The sequence below is a fragment of the Meriones unguiculatus genome, chromosome 7, assembly GCF_030254825.1.
Source record: "Meriones unguiculatus strain TT.TT164.6M chromosome 7, Bangor_MerUng_6.1, whole genome shotgun sequence".
Lineage (NCBI taxonomy): Eukaryota > Metazoa > Chordata > Mammalia > Rodentia > Muridae > Meriones > Meriones unguiculatus.
In genome coordinates, this window is record NC_083355.1 from 116,934,278 (window position 1) to 116,956,166 (window position 21,889).

At 56.2% G+C, this 21,889-nt stretch overlaps 2 protein-coding genes across 6 annotated transcripts; one reads left to right on the forward strand and one right to left on the reverse strand.

Annotated features, from left to right (window-relative positions):
- Nucleotides 1-1,180: 1,180 nt before the first annotated feature.
- Nucleotides 1,181-9,543, forward strand: C7H14orf180 (chromosome 7 C14orf180 homolog). 5 transcript variants are annotated; one of them, XM_060388258.1, is made up of 6 exons: nt 1,181-1,523; nt 4,721-4,847; nt 6,646-6,775; nt 7,119-7,154; nt 7,589-7,838; nt 8,356-9,543. In XM_060388258.1, the coding sequence occupies exons 2-5, from the start codon at nt 4,737-4,739 to the stop codon at nt 7,822-7,824; spliced, it is 513 nt and encodes a 170-aa protein (XP_060244241.1). In that variant the 5' UTR covers nt 1,181-1,523; nt 4,721-4,736; the 3' UTR covers nt 7,825-7,838; nt 8,356-9,543. The 5 variants fall into 5 exon arrangements, with proteins under 5 accessions (XP_060244241.1, XP_021509840.1, XP_021509841.1 ...); XM_021654165.2 differs by having other exon boundaries at nt 8,707-9,543; XM_021654166.2 differs by having other exon boundaries at nt 8,781-9,543.
- A 275-nt stretch (nt 9,544-9,818) lies between these two features.
- Nucleotides 9,819-20,939, reverse strand: Tmem179 (transmembrane protein 179). Its single transcript, XM_021654170.2, has 4 exons — nt 20,485-20,939; nt 14,079-14,216; nt 12,896-12,974; nt 9,819-11,594 (listed from the first exon to the last, which is right to left on the reverse strand). The coding sequence occupies exons 1-4, from the start codon at nt 20,787-20,789 to the stop codon at nt 11,415-11,417; spliced, it is 702 nt and encodes a 233-aa protein (XP_021509845.1). The 5' UTR covers nt 20,790-20,939; the 3' UTR covers nt 9,819-11,414.
- Between the last annotated feature and the right edge of the window lie 950 nt (nt 20,940-21,889).

Here is a 21,889-nt window from a genome sequence, read left to right on the forward strand (position 1 = left end):
CCCTCTTGAGGGGACGGTGAGTGCTGCTGACGGAAACCCACCAGGTCCATGCTGGACCATGCCCCACAGTCATTCCTGTAGAGCATGGTAGCTTCTTCACTCGTGGACCCAGGAGGCTGCCAGGTGAGTCAAACAGCTCTGGGGACCAGGTCAGTGTGACCTTCCCTCTTGGGACCAAGATTTCCAGTGACAGGTTCAGGCAAGGCAGGGAGCCAGCTGTGGTGGGCCACAGGATGGAGGCAGCCTGGGCGGAGATCACACAATCACCACGGACACTCTCCCGGTGGCCACCATTCCCTTTCACAAGGTCTGAGGGGCTTCCTGAGGTGCGAACAGTTGTAGACAAACCACAGCAGCTGGTAATCCCAGAATGCCGTGTGTCCTTACGTGTGTAGAGAGGAGAGGGAGGCTCATTCTCAACCCAGCTGCCTGATGCTCCAGGGCTCTGGGTGACTACACTTGGCCCTAGGGCTGCAAGAGCCCCAAGCCCACGCCCTGCCCGAAGCCAGGACATCTCTGGGAGGATCAGGGAGGTGACCACTTCAAACCTAGGCGCTGGAGGGCGCGGCCACACAGCAAGTGCTGCCTCAGACAGAGCACAGAACAGGTCAGTCTTCCCTACATGGGTGTGTCCTGTTGGGCTGATGACCTCATCTGCTGGTCACTGCTGCAGAGCAGACCTCTGACCTGCCGGGCACCTAGGCGGCTGGCAAATGACTCAAGATGTCCCCCCCCCAGTTTAGGCCGTGCTCGGGGGAGGGTCCACTCTGTCCAGCTAAGACACCCCAACCGCATCCACACAGCACTGCCACCTGTACTTCCGTCGCTACGGAGAGCCAAACGCCACTGAGCTGTGCAGACCTCACATCTTACCTGAACAAGGCCAGGGGGAAGGGGGAGCAGGAGCCCCCTGCCTGCTCCTGCTCCTTGGTCCCTGGCCAGGGGTGTGTGAGCAAAGCCAGCAGAGACCAGCCTCACTAGGAGCCTTCTCGCTTAAGTCAGGAATGTTTGGCATCTGGGGAGCTTCCAGACTATTCCTGGAGGGAGCACCAGATTAGGAACACCAGCCCTTCCAGGGACCCCACTGCCTGCCTGGCCTGAACTCTGCCTCCCGCCCTGCAAAAGGGGAGGTGAGAGGGGGAAGGAGTGTCCACGGCTTCCTGTTTCCTTTCCAGCTGGGAACAGGAACAGCGAAAGCAGCCTCTGCCCTGTCCGAGGCCCTCTGTGGGCCTGTGGCCAAGCTGCTGAGGTGCTTGGGATGAAACTCAACTCTAGGGGGTGCCCTGTGTACCCCCTATAAATCCAGCTAACTAGAGACCAACGGGCTGCCAGCCTTCAAGGCTGCTGAGGCCACTGCCCCCGTGTCCCGGTAATGGAAACTTCTCAGCCGTGAGAAGCTGTGAGAACCCTGTGAGCTACAGCTCGGGTTCCTGACCCGTGCGCGGCTCTGACCGGCAGCAGATCACAGGACAAGGCAGGTGGGCAAGCGCACACAGGACAAGCACAGTGCCACAGGAGCCCAGGTGGGGCAGGTCTCGGTGTGGGAGAGTGTGGGGGGGGGAGTATTCGTGTGCATGTGCGTGCGTGTGTGTGTGTGTGCGTGCATGTGTGTGTGTGTGTGTGTGTGTGTGTGTGTGTGTGTGTGTGTGTAAGGAAAGCCCTGTAGAGGCTCTGCCTTCCCAGTGCCCCGGGCCACCTGCAGCCCCCCTAGGGTGTCTCCAGAAGAGGTGGTTTACCAGCAAGACAGCCAGGAAATCCAGCACTGCTCGGATACAGGAAACCCCGCCCCTCCAGGTCCCCAACATAGAGAAAGTGTGAGGGGTGGGCAGGGGCAGCCGTGGCTACCAAGCACAGTGCCAGCCACTGGCCAGAGCTCGGGAAGGAAGGACCTTCCCTGTGTGGGGCTGGCCGGGCTGGAAGGGCGGGTGGGTAGTGCTGAAACCGCTCATGTGCCAGCTGTTGCACTTGGCACACTGCCCACCAAGAGACTCTCCAGAACCTATCACAGACCGTGGAGGTACGTGAAGGGGGAAACGGCAGGTGCAAGTGTACAGAAAGCCAGGCTGGTGGGCGGTATGTGTCACGGGGGCCACTGCTGACTCCCAGAAAGGTGAGGGGGGAAGGGCCTGCGAACAGACCCTAGAAGACAGTCTAGACTCTAGAGGGTCTTCAGGCTGGGGGCTGGCTGAGATTTGGCATCTAATAAAGAAGCAGGAGCTCCAGAGTCCCCAGTTCGGTCCACCAGGACTGACGGGACAGAACCCTTCTCTCTGGGCTTGTCTGTGTCTCGCTGTCTGCATACACCGTGCTCACCTGCTCAGACCTGAGGGTGCCACATCAAAGCTTGGCCTGAGGCCTGGCTGTCGGCGTTCTTTACCTGGGTCTGGATTCCTCTCTCCTAGGAGCACAGTGCCCCCTTCTTGCCCCTGGCCTAGAGGAATGTGGCCTTGACACAAAGCAAGACAGCTGCTCGGTCATTTTCCCGAGTGAAGGACAGCGCCTGGATGCCAGCCCCTTCCCAGCCAGCATAGTGTAGCCATGACACTCCACAGGCCCCAGGAACTATTTTCCGCCCTTTATCACCCATCTGTCACGAGCCAGCCTCTGAGCAAAGGCACTCGGGTTACGGCCTGTCCCTGCTGGGCTGAGGCCTCTGCTCTGGGGCCGGTGGGAGGGGACACCAGCAGGCTTGCATGCGTCTACCGTCTACCACGTGAGCCGAGGTGCTCCCCTCTGGATGCTTGATGGGCATGTGAAAGCCTCTACTTGACTGAGGCCACAGAGATAAGGATCCAAGCCAGACACACAGACACCACACACTCACATAAACACATTCACACACATACTCACATACACACATTCACACACACACACACCACATACATAACACACTCACATACAACACACACAACTCACACACACTACACATTCACACACACCACACACATACACACCACACACAGGTCTACACAGATGGCTCAGCAGTTAGGAGCACTTGCTCCTCTAGCAGCAGGCAGGGACTCAGTTCCCAGCACCTGTGTGGTGGCCCACAGGAGCTGACACCCTCGTCTGTTCTCACGGGGCAACACGCAAGCTCATGGTACACAAATATACATGCAGGCAAAGCGTTCACACACGTAAAAAAAAAAAAAAGCAAGTGAATGTTTATAAAACACTCACACATACTGTCTCACAATCTTCAACAGAGCCTGGCCACACAGTGTGTTGGGGGAGAGTGTGGGAGTGGCACCTTCCCTGATTGAGCCTGAAGCACAAGCCCCTTCCTTGCCCTTCCCCACCTTTCTTCTCTCCCTCCCTTCTCTTCCTGCTCTGTGGCCTGCCTCTTCTCTGCCCTATTGCAGTAAACGACGCTGTGATAGGAGAATGTGCTCTCTTCTGAAATAATTGAGCTGTGCAAATGCATCCAGGCAAACATCATTAACAGGGCCTCAGCCACCTGCCGTTTTCACGCCGCTGAGCATAGAGCCTGGCCAGTCCGTTATCTCCTATGGAAGACTGTATAGAGCAGCCATTTCCAGGGAGACCTTCAGGGGGTCCTCCTTGGAGTCAGGGCAAGCCCCTCACTCTGCTCTCAGTCTTCAAGGGCAAGAAGGCCCGTGGAAGGAGTCTATGGAAGCCAGAGCTGTGCCTCTTGAAACAAGCATTTGGCCCCAGTTCAGGGGGCAGTGACACCCACCAAGGGCCCCAGGCCAGAGACCCAGGGGGATCTAGGTGGTGTGAAGGAAGAAAGCTGCCTCACACCATCCTTTCCAGCTGGGGAAGGAAGGAGGGCCACCCTGCCAGCAGCACCCCCGGGGACACCTCCTTTCCCTCTGACTTCAGTGTCTCCACGTAGAGAGAAGGGGAATGGAATCTCACAGTTGGCTCGCCTGCCCAGGCTCCAAGCAGCGGCTACACCCAGGACAGGACGGGCTGAAGCTGTGAGAAATAATCACGCCCGTGGGCTGGTGTAGGGAGTGGGGGAGGGGCAAGGGGCATTGCTCCACAGGCAGAGAAGGCGAAAGCACTACACCCAAATGTGAGGTGTCACAGGGGAAAGCGATGGACTCAGAGATGGAGATGCAGACAAAGGGAGATGCAGATGGGGAGACTGGCAGAGAGACAGAGGCTCAAAATTGTGCACCTATGCAGAGACAATGAGAGACAGATAGGACCAGAGACATCGAGGGAGAGACAAAGAGAAGGACCCCACCCAACACAAAGGCCAACTGAAGAGGCGGGACACCTCCAGAAAAGCCTGACAAAGGGAAGCCCCTGCTGTCATCTGCTCCCAGTGTCTCGTCTGCTGTGGGGACTCATTGTGTTGACAGGAGTGTTTATTACATCCTTATCATGATCTCGGAGCACTATAAAGTCCTTCGATAAACTGCCAGCTTCCTGAGCAGTCCTTGACAGTGGGTGCACGGCTGTAAATCTCAGGGCACCAGCCCAAAGGAATATTACACAGCCATCAAAGGCGATAATTATGAAGACTATGCCTGCAGAGGAAATTGCTGACAGCAAGACTTCGGAGCTGGTAGGACACGGGATTTATCTGCACTGTGAGCCCGACAAAAAGAAGCTGGTGTCTATGGGTCTGTGAGAAAGAATGGAGACAAGGAAGCCTCCTGGTTTCCAGGGAGGAATTTTCTCATCCTTTTATCTTCCTTCGTCGCTGTGTGTACGGCTTGTGCCATAAATAACGTCTTTCTTATCATAGGGCCATGTTCCAGTAAATGAGGTCTTCAGCTCGAGTCTCTCGCTCTGACTCCCACCCACGAACTCACCGTCCAGCCAAAGAGACTGAGGGGCCCACGTGGGACTCACAGCCTCCCAGAACTGAGAGGGTAAGGCCGCACAGCCCGAAACACTGGCTTGGGAGGCATGGGTTGCTGCTGGGAGTAGGGAGCGAGGCAGGACCCAGGAGGGAAGGCAGGATCTCTGTCCTTGATCCCAAGCCATCTTCTGCCTCTGGAACTCTGGAGAAGATATGGCTGGGAACTGGGTAGGCAACAGGAAAATGGTCCCATTTTGAAGGGTTTGGGTTTTGCCAAAGCACCGGGCGTGGCAAAGCACAGCCAACAGCACAGAAAGGATCACACAGGGCTACAGGGCGGCTCTAATCTGCACCAAGCCGGTGGCCACAGCATGGGAGCAGCATGAGAGGACAGAGGGCTAACAATCAGGCTGAAGAAGTTGGAGGAACAGCAGAGGGTGCTGGATGGAAATGGAGGCGGGAGAGGGGCACAGGGAGGGCAGCCATGGATGGCTACAGAGCTAGTTAACTTAGGGAAAAGGATATGAGAGCAAGAGAAGGGAAGACACAGCTGGCAGAGGCTGCTAACAACCCAGAGCAGGCGTAGGCAAGAAGATGGGTGAGGGGAAGGGGTCAAGGAGCAGGAGAGAGGAAGGGGTCAAGGAGCAGGAGAGGGGTTCCAAGCAGGAGGGAGCCCAGACCTGTGACCCTGAGCTTGCTGCCAGGCCAAGGAAGAGGCAGAGATATGCCAGGCTTACCTTAGCACAGGAAGCTGTGGGTGGAGCCAGGCAGGCCCTCCAGGGCGACTCATCAAGCTGTGCACTGTCCAGTGCCCTGCCAGGGGCAACTTAGAAACAGCCCTGGCTTCCCTGTGCTCTGTCCCACAAACAGCCTGCTGTCCCACATCATTGTGGACGAAGACTCCAAGGTTCACAGGACCTGATGCCCCAGGGTGACTGGAGCAGGGCAGGAGGGTAGTGCCTGGGCATGTAGCCTGTGAGTGCTGCCTTCTTCCACCTGCCAGACACCTGAAGAGCAACCTAGGTGAAGGGAGGACAACCTAGGTGTCCTATATGTCACATAGGACAGACCCCACCTGAAGGCTGGCCACAGCCTTGATCAGCTCTGGTCACTGCCTTAGCCTGGGGCCCCACTGGAAGGAGCTTATAGACTCTGGCCCCTAAACCAAGGACCGGCCCCTGTGTCCCAGGTTCCCTCACAATCCTTACTGGGGTCTGAACAATGCCTGGCGTCTGGACCAATGTATGGGAGTTGCAAGGAGTGGGGTGGGGGTGCAGTTACTGTCAGAGAAGAGGGCCCAAAGATCTCTGAGGCTGCACGGCCAGGTCTGAGTTGCCTGGGAGCCCCTGCCCAAGAGGCTGTGTCAGAGGCCCAGTGTGTCTCAAGCCAAGCACAGGGTGAGAGGCAGTTGTTTGAGCTCTGTACCCAGCACCTGCCATTCGTATCTCTGCCCACTGGGCTCTCAATGCCTGAGCCTTGTGCTCTCTGGACAGTATTCCCAGGGGTCAGAGTGACTGTGTGCAGGCTGCCTTCAGTTGGTGGGATTATCTTTGGCACCCTTAGCGTACTGCTGTCAGTTCTCCAGGTGTGGAGAACTTCCCTCAGAACCGCCAGAGAGGCACATCCTGGGCTGAAGCGTGAGCCTCCAGGTGCTGAGCTCACTCACAGCTGCCTAGGCTTCATTCCATGGAGCAGCAGTGTAGGAACCGGGGAAGGCTGATGGTCTCCCGAGGTCTCTGCACCCTCTTCTGGTCCTCCATAGTAGGTCCTCTGCACTAAGCCCAGAGGACTCAGCAGATGCCACCGCCCAGGAAGCCAGTCTTGAGCAGGAAGGGCTCACACTCATTTGTTCTCCATCCCTACCCTAGGATGGTGACAGGAAATGCCCCCCCTCCATCCTGAGACCCAGAAGGCAAGAGTACGGGTGTCATGGGGCTGAGCCACGGAAAACTTCAAGGCACGTGCGGTTCCGAGAGCCCCTGGAGGTGGCTGTCCACTGTAAGAGGGCCCAGGGGCTCTGACGTGAGGGTCTGGGTGGGATGGTGGGCAGGTGCCTTTTCAACTTTGGCATGGTCCAGGACCATCCCATCCTTATTCTGCCTTTCCAGACAGAGCCCCAGTAAACCTGTAAATGGGGTCATGAGGATGGGCCATGGTCGGTGGAACAGCAGCCAACAGGGGAGAGTGCAGCTGTGGCCTCTCCATCACCATCCGCTAGGGAGGGGCCAGGTTCTGGGTATCTCCTCTCCCAGGCCAGGCCAGGAGGCTTGTCTCAGGACCTTTGTACAGTGGAATGGTAGAGCTTGCTTCCTGACTAAACCATCTGTGGTCTCCTTCCTAGACATTGCCCGCAAGGACTCCACAGCCTCCATCAAGGGTGAGTTGTGAGAAGGAGCCCCCATCTGCCAATGGGTCCCAGGCCTCCATCTCCACAGAGCAGAGCCAGACACAGCCTTAGCCACACCCCTGTCCCCACATCCCCAGTCACTCTAGACCCTGGCTCAGTCTCCCCTGACTGCCCCAAAAGTGACCCATCCCCACAGGGCTACCTCCCAGGCTCCTCACATGTAGATGGGCAGCAGAACCCCCAAATGGGTGCTATCATCCTTAGGCAGGTGAGAGCGCGAATGTGTGTCCTGTGGATGCCATAAGACTCAACCCAGGAGCCCACCTGACCATCACTCTGATGGCCAACTACAAGTCAACAGCCAGACAACTCAAGTCTCCCTCCCCACCAGTCCCACCAGCAGAGGGTGCACCTCACAGGGCCCAACTGGGGAGTTGCCTGGGCTGACCTGTCCCCTCCTACAGGGCCCCGCCGGCCAGCTTTCCCTGGCGGTCATCTGCTCCGGCCGGCATCCTGCAGTGGCTCCCTATTCCTGTGGCTGACTCTGTGTGTTCTGCTGGGAGTGGTACTGGGCCTGTGCTGTGGCCAGGCCACACATGTCACGGTAGCCCTGGAGAACCTCTGGACTCGGCTCCTCGTCCTCATCTCCCGCCTGTGGCGTGTGGTCCGTGCCTGTTGGCACTGCCTCCTGCAGCTCTGACACGTAGCTGAATGGTGAGTTCGCCTGTGGACAAAGCTGGAGGGTGGTGCTGTTGGGAGCCCTGGTGGTTTGGGGGATTGTGCATGGTGGGGATCCCAGTAGCTAAAGCTAGCCCCGGGACAGAGCTCTGCTGGCTTCAAGTGGCTGCTGTAGAGGTTTAAGTGGGAAGGGGGTTGCCTCTGGCTTGACTCTACAGGCACCTCCTACTCCAACCAGCACAGGCTGGAATCTTAGGATTTTAAGATTGTATCAGAGAAAGAACTCAACCATCAGAGCTGGGGAGTCCTGTGCTCCCGTGCTGTCCTCCCTCTTGGGACACCGGGACTAGATGCTGCCACACACAGTCCTTTGAGCATCACCGGCACCCGAGGGGAGGTCTGGGAAGGCAAGCTCCAATCTCCTGCTGCTTTGAAGGCTGGCAACACTTTTTGCCATGCCATTGGAAGGCCTCGCTCTGGAGTTCATGGAGCCCCATGGGTACCAGGGTCCTACATCCTCTGAGCCCATCTCTAATTGCTCCACCTATGCCAGGATCTGCCAGGGATCACTGTGGGAGCAGAGCTCAGCTCTGAAGAGTATCCTGCTTCCAGGGCCACAGACAAGCCCGAGGCCAACAGGGCTGCCCGCCAGTCGCAGGGCGTCTGAGTCTCCTTTACTGTGTAGACACAGTTCTGTCACCCATTGTTGCAAGGTCACGGTGGGCAAACATATAGTACCAAACCTCAGGACCTCCTAGAGCTGCCTGGAGGGGGAGTCCTGAGCACAGCAAGGAAGCCTGTGAGACACCAGGAGGGTCCACCTGGGAGGGGGCCTGCACACCCTGGAACAAACATCTGATCAAGGTTTGGGAGCCAGAGCGAGACCTGTCGATGTCTTCTCAAGGGTCCCTCTACGTGGGCAGACACAGATCCCACAGTAAAATACCTGCAGCCTCCTCAGCCTCAGGATCATTTCAGAAATGAGCGACGCATGACAGCTGCTGAGGAATCCCTACAGGGCCGAGCATGTTCATCTAGAGACCAGAGCACAGCCCTCCACCCACTCACCCCCACAGCCCACAGGCCCCACGGGAAGCTGGGGACCCACCGTGCCTCCAGGACCACATTCTCCCCAGCTAGACACGCTGGGATTCCCAGATCATGGAGGTGCCACCTGCCCCTCTCTGGCCTTCAGGTACCCGCCACAGTGATCTCCAGCTACAGTTTGGGGGCACAGTGAGGAGAGCCCAGTGAAGCGAAGCCCTGCTTTCAGGAGTGGTCTAAATTAGACCAACCTGGAAAGCCACTCACCACGGTTACTGTTGCCTGCACCAGCCCCAGGACCTGTTCCATCCCCTCCCACCCTGGTAACAAACAGGCTCTCTATTGGCCTGTATTCTGGATACAGAAATAGGCACTAAGAGATGACCTGGAAGTCCTCCCTTTCACCCCTGCTTCTGATGTGAACACTCTCCGAGAAGGGGTTTGGTCACCTCGTGTTTTATAACAGAGAGCTGGGACTTTCCACCTCACCGCCAGCATTTGCTGCAAAGGCCACAGAAAAAAAGTATGCCCAGCTCTGTTGGGGTCACAGAACTTGAGCCCAGCTAGTTTGGGCTTTCATTTTGCTTTGTTTCATTTTTACTGTGTAAACCCAGCACAGCTCGGCAAACGGCGTGCCACTGTGCCACAGCCCCAGGCCTGTTTTGTTTTATAATAAATGTTCAAAGACATAGACAGAGATACGTGTACCCCGGAGATGTCACCAAACCCCATCCTCTTGCTTGGGGGATGGTGTAGGAACGGCAGGGGGGGTGGGGAAAGCTATGAGAGTCAAACTCCTTAAAATGCACAAGCATGAAGGACTGTCCCGTGAGCACCTGGAACCAGACTGTTTAAATTATAAACAAACAGCTAAAGCCTGCGAGCCAGGGAGGAGGGAGAGGGGACCAGAGATGGGCGCCTGGAGTGGACTGGCTGGCTGGCAAAGGCACAAACACCCATCCACACAGCATCTCAGATGTTTCGTCTTTATTTTATTTTGGCTTGAGAATCAGACACATGGAGGCTTAGGACTCCTCACTGTCAGCTTCACCAGGAAGACTGAAACAAGGGCTGCCCTGTGACAAGCTAGAAAGGAGCAACCGCATCTTGCTGGCAACCTGGGTACCAATCTGCAGCCTCTGCCTGACTCTTGCCATCCATCCCATGAGACTTTTCCTGGACAGACACCCCTGCCCATGGCTACAGACAACAGGTCTTGCCAGTACCCTTAGGCAGAGGTCCTTACCCAGGAGTCCCTGGGACACTGGCACCGGGGAAACAAGACCAGGCCTCTGTAGGTGAATGAAGATTTCCAGACTGGACCAGGCCCCCAGACCAACTCTCCAGAATCCCCAAGCGGCAGCTGCCAAGGGCAGGCCCATACCTGAGGCAGATCCTAGGTCCCAGAGGCTGCAGCCTGGTTCCTATTCCTTCAGGTCCTAGATGGCTACAGCCTTAGTAGGGATGTGAGGCAGAAGATGTGGAGAGAGCCAATCCTGGGGAGACAAAGGGAGTCTCAAGGCTAGACAGTTTTCCCATGTCCCGTAGATTAGGGCTGATGTGAGGGTCTGGAAACCAGATCTGTTCAGAGACCTCAAAATACTCCTCCTCCAGCACCCAGATCCCCTGCTAAGCTCAGCCAGACACAGCCAAAGCCCTCAGAAAAGGTTGCTGTGCTGGTCAGCCTGGCACTGGCCTCTCCAGATAGATAGGCCCTCTCTTGTTCACCACCCTGACCTTCTTTGCTAGCCCCGCTGACTGCCCCCCCAATAGGCCTCTCACAGAACCCTGGGTCCACAGCTTTGGGAAGCTGGTACCTTCCACCTGGAAACACATCAGCCACTGGTGGACCCTGCATCACGTTGCCTGGAAACAGAGGACAGAGCTGTAACACAACTCCAGACTAAGGCCAGGAACACTGAATGCACTCACTAAGATCCAGATGGGCTGGGCCTCTTCCATTGTGGGGGCCTCACCCCTGAAACACAGAGGGCCATGCCACCTCAAAAGCCTCCAAGGCAGGAGAATGCCATGAGCAAGCAGCCCCAGATGTCCCCAGAGCAGGGAGCAGAGCCCAGCCCAGGGTCTCACATTCCTACCAGGACTCTCCACCTGCTGCCGTCTGGGGGGGCGGGGCAGTGCTTGCTGTGGACCTCGGCTGAGGATGCTGTAGGGTGGGAAGACAGGCCCTTCCAGGGGGGGTGGGGACCTGGGTGTGTGGGAGCCTTTGGTGGTACAGAGGCTGCTACTCTATCGCCATCATCTCTGCTCTGTAGGCACACTCCCACCCACACACATGCTCACATACGTGCACATATATGGCAAATGATCACCCAGAGGAGTATGGATCACACCAAGCAAGGCCAGGCCAGGAAGCCAGAAGGCACACACATCCAAGTCTCTGGGTCTCTGTGCCATCACTGTCAGGCTCTCCATGGGAACACAGGTTCCCCACTCACGGTGGGCAAGGCCAAGAGACACACATGCAGAGCCGCGCTGGCCAACTTGGGTGGGCCCCCGGCCACCCCTCAGTGCCAGCCTCGGGGAAGGGGGCCATCCTTGCAAAGCCTAGATGACAGCACTCTTCTCCCCCTGGAAGGAGGTGCGGGAGGCTGGCCTCGCCAGCAGCAGCTCCTTCTCGTGAACCAGGCTGTCCAACAGGTCTTCCTGGCGGTAGTTGTGATAAACCTTCAGGAAAGCCAGGGTGGTGATCGCCAGCCAGGCCAGCCACGAGGCCCACAGTCCAAACTGTATGGAGAGTTGACAGTGTCAGAGAGGGGAAGGTGGCTTCCGGCCCCGTGTGCACTCTACCCCCCTCCTTGATCTAGCTCTGCAGGGAGGAGAGGGCACACTAAGGAGGCTGCAGGGGCCTGGGAGCACAGGTCTGGGCACCTACATTTGGCTTATTACTCTGCAGAGACCGTACATCCAATACCCGTGAGAACCCAGGTTTGTGCAGAGGCTTGGGGTACTCGGCCATTCTCACCTAACTGGTGGGGTTCCTGGAGGAGGGGCAGGACCCGGGCAGTGTTTTCTTCCCACCATGACCCACTGGTCTCTAAGGAGTGCCTATAGATCAGGGAGGCCCTCCAGTCAGGGGAATAAATTGACCTTTTTCTGCTGTTTCCAAACAGCTGAAGGAGAAACAATGTAATCAGCTCTAGGTCTGCACTGCATCAAACCAATTCTCATTAGAGCATGCTCATCCTTAGACTGCGGATGCCTCTGTCTAATTGGTCCAAATTAGTCCTAAAGCATCTTAAGCTAAAGTTAGCGTGAAGGTCTTTTTGACCGTTTCAGCTCATCTCAGCAAAGAACTGGACTTCCAAGGGCTTTGGGCACTGACAAAAATCATCTCTTCCTGGCTTTTGACAAACCAGAACCTCCAGAAGCCGTCCAGAGCAAGGAAGGATGCCATGGAGGATAAAATTCCACGCTGTGTGGGAAAGGACAGGCGTCCATGCCCCACCTAAGTGTCCCTAGCCTACCCTGCCTCTGTCTGGAACACAAATGCAGACATCAAGGGACGGGGAGACCCTAAAGCTTTCTCCAGGGCCCTCAACTACCAACGTGTCCCCATAGTCTAAAAATTGCATGAAAGGTAGGGCAAGGCGGGGCTGGGATCTTCCTAGGGCAGGCTCCCCACTTCACCCTCAGTGCTGCACATGCTCAGGGTCGACCAGTTCCTGAATGGAACCAGAGCAGAATCTGAACTCTGTCCCGCTGGCAGCCACAGATCCTATGCCCCATTTCCAGGCCCTCGTCTTCCCCCCAGACACCAAGCACTTTTCACTTTCTGGCTTCTGAGCTCACTCCTCATGGCTGCCCATGCCTTTGCTTCTGCCCCACCCCACCCCCACTGCCCCCACACAGGCCTGCTCAAAGACCCAGCTCTCCTCCTCCCCCAGGGAGGCCTCCCACTCCCACAGCCCTCCCTGGCATGGCCACATCTGAGTCTGTTTCTTTGCCTGGGATCAGAAGTCTGTTCCGTCTGCCATGGTCCCCAGCCCTACCTCCAACATCCACTTCTCTGGCTGGACCCCACCTACCTGGGCGATAGCAAACTGATGGTAGAAGGCAGAGTTGTCCACATTCAGTTCCAAGTCCATTTCCTGGAACTTCTCGCAGCTAAAAGAACAGGAAGCCAAGCGGCCTGTGACTTGTGAGCCCCTAAGCCCCTGAGCCAAAAGCAGCCGGGTGATGGCTAGGGAGCAGAGGATACCTCGGCAAGCAGTGAGCTGTATTTTATGTCAACCCAACACAAGCTAAAGTCATCTGAGGGGAGGGAACCCCAACTGAGAAAATGTTCCACAAAATCAGGATGCAGACAAGCCTACAAGGTATTTTCTTAATTGGTGATTGATGTGGGAGGGCCCAGCCCATTGTGGGTGGGGCTACGCCTGGGCTGGTGGTCCTGGTTCTGTAAGAAAGCAGGCTGAGCAGGCTGTGAGGAACACTCCAGGAAGCAGCACCCATCCACGGCCTCTGCATCAGTTCCTGCCTGTAGGCTCCTCCCGCTCGGCTTCTTTCCTGACTTCCTTTTCTAATGAAGAGCAATGTGGAAGTGTAAGCCAATAAACCCATCCCTCCCCAAGTTGCTTTGGTCACCGTGTTTTGTCACAGCAATAGTGACCCTGACAAAGGCAGAGGAGGCCATCCACAAGGGACGGATGCCTCTAGGAACTCCACTGGGGGTCAGCTTTGACCCTTCTTTAGATGGAGCCAGACAGGCTTCAAGGAAGAGGCACTACCGACCTCTCAACTGGCCCTGAGCACAGGGCCAGCCTCAGCTGTCTTGTCACTGCCTGTCTGGCACTCTGGGTCATGGGCTGCTCTGTCTACTCCTTCAGCTCCCCAGTCTGAGATGGAGGTGATGTTCCCAGGCACCCTGCACAGGGGTCCTGCACACGTGTCTTGGGAGCACCATGAGGGCAGCCTCTTCTCACCAACCACAGACTAACTCCCACTGCCACACAGGGCAGCAGGAGCTGAAACTAGCAATGAGGCAGGCAGTGTCGACTATAAAGTCCTGTCTCTTGGCTCACAAGGACCTTTCATGTGTGATGCTGTGGGCAATTAGGCCAGAGAAAGAGGTTCTTGGCATTGACTGGGTGGGTCTTAGGTGGGCAAAGCGTCAGATTTGGAATGGGATTCCGGAAGAAAAACATCTTGGGACCCAGGCAGGGAGTGGGTCTTCTAAGGAGGGGCTGGCGGAGCAGGGCCCAGGCATACCTGCGGGGTGCAGTGCCCTTCTCGGTGATGGTGTCACACCACATGGTGAAGCCCACACTCACGATGGTGCTGGCGATGAAGACCAGGAAAACCACAAAGGCACTGACCAGCAGGTTCAGGAAGGCGTGGAAGAAGGAGCTGCAGTGGGGTCAAGAGAGAGACACTGGGGCAGACACTCAGAGTTCAACCCCCGGTAGCTCCTCTTGGGCCAAGAAAGGGGGGTGTGCAGGCTTCCTGGTGAGCACCTGGGTCCCCGATGGGACTGAATGGGGCTCCAGGGACCTGCTTCCCCTCCTCCACTGCCATTCCCTGAAAATGTTCCAATACTGAGCAGCCATCTTCTCTCACAGGCTTGGAGCTGGGGCCTGGCCACCATGGCTGTACTGGGGAATTGGACTCATGAGTCGACCGGCCTAGGAGCCAGCACACACAGTGAAAATGCAAGGCGCCCTTCTAAGGCCACCCACTCGCACAGTCACTCTGTGTCACAGCTATGGATCTGTGTCCCTTCAAAGACACAGGCTGAAATCCCAAACCCCACAGTGTGAGCACCAGGCCTCTAAGCCCTGAGAGGAGAAGGGCATGAGGAAGATGAAAAGACTCCTTCTCCCGTTCCCTCTACTGCCTGGGGACTAGAGGCAGCCTGGATCCAGGTCACATGTTCATCCGGCCACACTTCCCCAGCCAGGGAAAGGGGACTCGTGGGAGATATCAACCCACCACAGTCTCCAGGGACACCCACCCTGTGGGAGGTCCATAGCACAGAGCAGAGCAGCCAGTAAAGGACCCTGCCCACCTCCAGCCTGTGGTTGGTTTGATACCAGGCCAGTTGTGCTCAGATTCTAAACAAAATGATAAAAAATGGCCTCACAGTGGGCAACTGACAGGTGAGATTTAAAAAAAAAAAAAATGGTTGCTATGCCCTAACATAGGTGGTGGGCTTGCTCACCTATGCCCTAACATAGGTGGTGGGCTTGCTCACCTACGCATTCATCCCACAAGCCTTCTTGACTTGTGCTGGAATGGAGGAAGGGCTAAGGCAGAGGACCAGTGCTGGACCACCTGACGTCTCCCAGGATCACACAGGGCCGCCTGCGAAGCCACACAGTCTGGGTGACGTGGGAGTCACGGCATGAAGGGCAGGCAGGCAAGGAGTGGTACCCTGCTGTAGCTGCACAGCCCGCTGCCCGTGAGCAGCTCTGCGCACCGCACACTTACCCTGAGCCTGGCCCAGGCTCCTCACAGCACACACGGCAGTCCTTGGCCCTGCCTGCCTGACACTTACACTGGGTTTTCTTTTAACGCCCCCTCCTTACCCAGAAGCTAGAACCAGGGCAGGTAGAGACAGGGACATCGAATAAAGGACTTCAGTATTGTTGCTTCAGGCTGGTGTGTCTCCATAGCATCCCTAGGTCCTGGCCAGGAGTGGTGACAAGGACACTGTGTTCCTGTGATGGTTAGGGGTTTTTTGTTTGTTTGTTTTGTTTTCTGGTTTTTGTTTTTGTTTTGTTTTTCTTGTTGTTGCTCTGTTTTTTGTAACTTGACCCAAATGAGGGTCATCTGGTAAGAGGGAACCTCAACTGAGAAAACGCCTCTGCAAACTGGCCTGTGGGCGAACCTCTGCGGCATTTTCTCGGTTAATGATGGGCGCGCAGAACTCAGCCTGCACCAGACACTGCCACCCCCAGGCAGGTGACCCTGTGTTAAAAAAGCAGACTGAGCAAGCCGTGAGGAACAAGCCAGTAAGCAGTGTCCCTCCATGGAGTTTTCTTCAGTTCCTGCCTCCATGTTCCTGTCTGGAGTTCCCACTTCCCTTCATGATGGATGAACCAAAAACTGTAAAATGAAATCAATCCATTCCTCTGAGCCTCGCTTTCTCCCTCTGGGTTGTGTACTAAGAGGCCCTCCCATGGATCACTGCAAAATGGGGTGGGTGGAGCTTATGTGGGTGAAGGACTGGGAGCACGGTGCCACGTACGATGGAGTGCTCACTGACCACCCCACACTGTCCCGGGCAGACCTGGAAAGGACCCACTGCCCTCTCAGGTCCTCAGTGAGCCCACCTCCAGCTGTATACAGGTACAAAGTTGATGTAATTGCCAGGAACGCAGGGTGTAGAGTGGGGAGCTAGACACCTAGAGACTGAAGCTGGGGTCCTACCATGCCCATCCACAAAGAGAAAGGACAGCTCAGTCCATTGGAACTCTCCTCTCCAGCAGCCTCTGAATAGAGGATATCAGGGTGCTCGCCTAGAGCCCATTCTGGGGGTGCTGTTCCCACCAAGGAAAACAGGGTAATCAAGGGCAGCCAGAGCCAAGCCCTCACAGGTGGAGACAAGGACACAGGCTATCCAGGCACAATCTCCTGGGACAGCTGAGGAGTTTGGACAGTACCCCTCCTAGGGGACATCTGTCCCTCCACCTGGTGGACAGCCTCCTGCAGTCTTTCCAAGGTCCCTCCCTGTCTAGCAGCAATGTCCTGAGAGGCTGACACTCCCTGACAGAGCATCCTACCTATTGACCTTCACTGTTGGCCATGGTGCAGACATCAAGGAGAGACCGGCCACAGCCCAGCATCGCATCCTGTCCCTCTCAGAGGGGGTAGGGCAGCATTCTGAGATCTCTAGATAATGCAGCATCTGGCTAAAACCCCCTTAGCGTGGGGTGTCCTGGTGGCCCAGGTTCCTGAGGAGATCTAGCACAGCAGATCTGAAACATGGAAGTTCTGGTCCCAGCTGCCAGCCCACTAAGCTGAGCACCACCAGCCAAGACTCTCTAGCTCCTCTCTGTTTTTGTTTGCGTTTTGGTTTTGTTTGTTTGTTTTTTGTTGGTGATTGTAGTGGTTGGTTGGTTAGTCGGTTGGTTTGGTGTTTGGCGAGGATGTTTTGTTTTATTTTGGAAATGCTGGGCGTTCAGATCTACTTGATGTGCCCAAAGCCATATCTGGATCCTGTTTCCTGGGCTTAGAATACCACCCTTCCCTGTCCCTGAACACACATTCCAAGAACAGGCCCACACAGGACAGTGGGTGGAGAGGCACAGCACACACAGAGTTAATCCATCTTCCTCTCACTGCATCTCAGGGTGCCCAGCCTTGGATGTGCTGTCTCCATGGCGACAGTTATCCTGGGAAGCCCTGGGAGCAATCTGAAGGCTGAGCGACAGGTGTGAGCAGGCAGAGCCAGTGCGTCGTGTCCCTCACTCACAGAGTGCTACCAACCCCAGCCCAAAGGGCTGCTCTTGAGCAAAGCCTCAGGCACACTGCTCACCTGGGCCCTCCCATCTCCCTGAGAGCACATCCCTGAAACTATAAGTGCCAGAGATCATTCACTGAAGTGGTACACCTCTCTCTGCCATGCTGCCCTGATTTCTGCCTCTCTACACCCCTATGCCTGAGCAGCCAGAGTCCACTTAGCATGGCAGACATAAGCCATAGAAGGAAAAGACGGTTCCTCTGCCATAGCATATGGCCCTCATACTCAGCACCAGCCAAGAGAGGCCCTGAAGAGACTATAGGGTAGCACTCTGCCATCAGTGACCTCGGAGGCTGGCACCTAATTTCAGAATCAGAGAATGCCTGCAGCATAAGCAGAGAAGCCCTGTAAACCAGGGACTGGCAAGCTTGGTACCCTCCAGACTGGACAGCCAGCGGCCCTACAAGCCCTTGTCTACCACGCGAGCTCACTGTAAATGCCTGTCCTGCCCCCTTGAGACTCCCAAGTGCCCACTGATTACCTGGTACTTGCTCACCTGCTCTATGCACTGGTGCCTGTGCTGCCGTCACTGCTCTCCACAGGGCACCTTAGCACCGCTGGCCTCTGCAGACCCAACCTTTGGGGGGGAGGGGGCGGGACTGAAGGGCTGACTCACTCTTGGCCAGGGCATGACTCCCAATCATAACAGCGCAAAATGTGGCCACAAAATTGCAAACCTCGCGGTTCAGACACTTCCCCGTCTCTCTCGTCTCTCTCCATTGTGTGGTGACTCCCACACCCCAGTCTCTATGCTTGGCCTGAGGACGCAGACTAAATGCATGCCTGCACTGGTCTCATGCCCCTGGGTGTGATGAGGATCCACGGCCGGGGGTGGCTCACCACAGCCATGCTCCAGGCCCACAAACTGGACTCTGCTGAGTACTGACAGCATAGTTGGCTGCTGCCACCTGGACTCTACAGAGGACAGGGTAACAGACAGTCGGCCACTTGGCCCCTGACAGTGACTGGTAACTGAGCAGGACTATATCTGTCAGATGTCCCTGAACAAGGCTGGACATAGTCACGCTAGTCTATAGACACTTGAACAGAGGTCATGCATGGTGAAAAACAGGTTAGCACCAGGAGCTGAGGCAGAGGACAAGAGACCCCAGTTGCTCTACACGAGAGAGTGTGAACTGCCTAGACCTGGCCTCTGGCGTGTGGGCAAGACCATGCTAGTTCTTCTCAAACTGTTATGGTGAGCCAAGTCACCTACAGACTTCTAAGTCCTGCTATAGGCCTCAGCTGAGCATGTACGGAAGGCCAGGGCACCTGCTTGTACGTCCGTCAGCCTGAACCTTTCCTCAGGAGGGCAAGCACAAGAAAGGAGTCCCGGATGGCTGGAAACTCTGGGCCTCACCTTTCTGTCTTTAAGATGGGCTTGTGGTGGCCCTTCCCTGGGCAGACGAAGAGCCACAGTGACAAAAGGAAGAAGCTGGTGCACCCTGGGTTTGCAGCCTGACTGCTGTGCTCTGTGCTACCAAGATGCCCGCCTGCATGATCACGGGCTCTTCATGTCCTCATCTTGCACCCCAGCCTCTGGTGTTCATGAACACAGACCACACATCCGGGTCCTCCCTACAGAGCTGCCCTCGGGTCCACCCAGCTGGACCATGTGCACTGTGAGGCACTTGTCCCGTAGGGAGTCCCAGAAGGCCAGAGGCTGGGTCTGAACTGTCACACCATGCCCCGATCTTCCCACTGACCACTGCCGTGTGTCCTGTCTCAGGGTGCCCCCAACTGCCCCAAGCTGCACACAGGGAGGTAACTCCCAGGTTGGTGACAAGAGCTCTCATCTGAACAACGAAAGACTAGAGGTCAAGGAGGGGTCTTGAAGAGGGACAAGGCTCTGTCCTCCAGCTGACATGGGCTCACCCTGACAGAACCCCAGCCCCAGAGCCAAGAGTTTGGCCCACATCACTTGGAGGCTCTTGGGACCATCCCTGGCTTCCAACAGGCTCCCACTGACACCTTAGCATAGTGAGTTAAACAATAGCTCTTCAAAGCCAGATCCAAGTCCTAACCTTGGTTTCCATGGACAAGATACGTTGTCTGTCGTCTTCCCTCAGGAGAAGCAAGGACAGAAAGAGGTAAGAGGCTATTCAAGGACAGAGGCAGAGACGGAAATGCTCTAGGCCCACAGCAAGGAACATGCAGGAGTAGAAGTATAGGAAGGACCATTCCCAAGAACTAAGGACACTTCGATTCTGGACTTTCAGCTCTGGCATGGCAAGAGTGTTAACTGTTTCAGGTTCCTCATCCGTGGTACTAGCAACCCAACCTCCTGCATCCTCGCAGCATCGGAGCCCTGTTTTCATCACCCATTCCCTGCAAGGGGTGAGGAGCTACTAAAGACACAGGTGGGATGGAACACAGGCTGGGGAGGGCTGGATATGGGAATTCCCTCTCCACGCAGGAGCACTGTCACTCCAGGGCCCAGGAAGCCTCAGCGATGGGCAGGGAGGGAGTGGGGAGGGGGTGCTCTTGGTTGCTGCTGGCTGAAGACACCAGGTGGCCACATTTTCCACTGGCTCCAGCCAAGTGAAAAGCAGGAAAGGGTGAAAAAACTCTGCAGGTGCTGAGGCCACACAGCAGGACCTACTCACACCCCCAAACCCCCACACACACACTCTGCATATCTCCAGCCAAGGCCAAGTCCCTGCGGTGAGCTTAAGGAGCCCTCCAGATATTCTCCATCATTTTTTCCCAAGATAAGGTTGCAGGAATTGAAGACTATCACCTCTTCCCACAGTGAGGTTCCTTCCCCCATTCACAGAAGAGGGATGTAGACTGCTAAAACTGTCCCAGGTCCCAGGGAGTGTGGCCTGGCTGAGCCAGAGAGCCCAGGCATGTGGCCATGACAGTGTAACACCATACCCCAAATGGGTCAGGGCCAGGAAGCTGAAGTGATGCTTCAGAAGGAAGTCGTGTGGGTCGGACAGATGGCATTATGGCCCCTGGGCCTGTGTGTAGACAAAGGGCTGTCTGCTTAGAAGTGGTGAGGTCTCTGACACTTGCAGGCCTCTGCAGCCTGAGAGGTGGAGGGACTCATTCCTCCCTCCCCCCTCCCGCCGAGGGGAGGGCCTGATGGGCCGCCAGGAGCTGTGTGAGTGTTGTCAGTCTGTGCTGGGCTGCGGTGAGGCCTCTACTTACCCCTCATGTCCCTTGCAGAGGAAGAAGAGCGTGCGCCATGCGTGCGCAGCGGCCAGCAGCAGCGACAGGAGGCTGGCGAGCAGGCTGAAGCGGCAGGCAGCTGGCGGACCCCACTCCTGCACCGTGAAGCGCTCCCGCCCTTGCATCGTCAGGTTGGCGCTCAGCCACATACCCTCGGTAAAGAGCAGGCAGCGGCCACGAAAGTCGTGGCCGTTCTCGGACAACGGCACCACCACCACGAAGCTGAACAGGAAGGCCAGAAAGTAGCAAACGCACTGCGCGAAGAGGAAATTGTTGAGCGCCATGGCGGTGCCAGGATGAGAGGAGCCGCCCCAGAGGCCGCGGGCCGGGGATGCGACCGCTCCGGGAGCCGGGCTGCGGGTCTCCGGCGCCGCGCAGGCCCGGCCCGAGCCGCGTGGGAGGCTGCGCAGTGCCGGCGCCCGAGAGTCTCTCGCGTTGCGCGCAGACGCGTGCGCACCGGCCGAGCGTGGGGCGCGCCTGCGGTCAGCACCGCGGACAGCTCCCGAGGAGGCGTGGGACGAGGCCACAGTGCTTTGCTGGAGATGGGCCATGGGAACCTGGCAGGGGGCGCGCGGGCGTTACTAAATCAGGTTGGGCAGACCCGAATTTGTCAGGAAAGGTACCAGCAGCTAGAGGCTAAGGAGGAGAAGGATGGAGACGAATTTGCAGTCCAGATCTGGGTGACTCCTTTGCCAAGGCCTTTGTATGCCTTAAAGTCTGGAGGAGGGAGGCAGAGAGTGAAGGAGTCAGGTCAGTAGGAATGGGACAGAAAATAGAGACGGTTTAAGTATTCCCAGGCTGGAGCAGGCCTGTGAACTGTGTTCCGAGAACCATGTCCTCTACCCCACGGTGGGGCCCTCCAGTCTGTGTTTGTAAGATAAATAATGGTTGCCCTGGGCACCTCATTAAGACCTCTTTGCTGCGATGAAGCTGCTGGTGCATTAATTAATACAATTAATGACTTTCCTAGTTTCCCTTAACACCAAGTAACCGTTAGTCCAATCCCCAGAATGAGCAAACCCTGGAGCCCTCTTTCTGGATACAGATTACATCAGCTTTTTTTTTTTTTTTTTTTTTAGCTGCAGGCACTAAAAATCTTTTTGTTTTATTGCCGAAGTAATATGCACTCACTTTTTTTTATTACAAGGCAGACTATGTGTAATATGAAGATACCAAGTTCCTCTTTCCTCCACCATTTCACACGGTCACCACTTGCAACAATCTGGTGTCTACTTTCCCAGGCATTTTGCACACATAGGCACACACAATTTACAAAAGTGGGTCTCACAATACATATGTCCACAGAGGAAAATTCACTACGCAACCTCTTGAGTAACTACATAAAAGAACAGCTGCATGGTCTCCGTCGGATACCCTCTTCTCA

Coding starts and splice junctions, on each gene's coding strand:
- Tmem179 (XM_021654170.2), bottom strand. CDS start 20,789: ATGGCGCTCAACAATTTCCTCTTCGCGCAGTGCGTTTGCTACTTTCTG. Junction 14,217..20,484: donor CTCTGCAAGGGACATGAGGG/GTAAGTAGAGGC, acceptor ACCCCACTGCAG/CTCCTTCTTCCACGCCTTCC. Junction 11,595..12,895: donor ATCAGTTTGCTATCGCCCAG/GTAGGTGGGGTC, acceptor CTCTCCATACAG/TTTGGACTGTGGGCCTCGTG.
- C7H14orf180 (XM_060388258.1), top strand. CDS start 4,737: ATGAGGTCTTCAGCTCGAGTCTCTCGCTCTGACTCCCACCCACGAACT. Junction 4,848..6,645: donor AGCCTCCCAGAACTGAGAGG/GTAAGGCCGCAC, acceptor TCCCTACCCTAG/GATGGTGACAGGAAATGCCC. Junction 7,155..7,588: donor CTCCACAGCCTCCATCAAGG/GTGAGTTGTGAG, acceptor CCCCTCCTACAG/GGCCCCGCCGGCCAGCTTTC.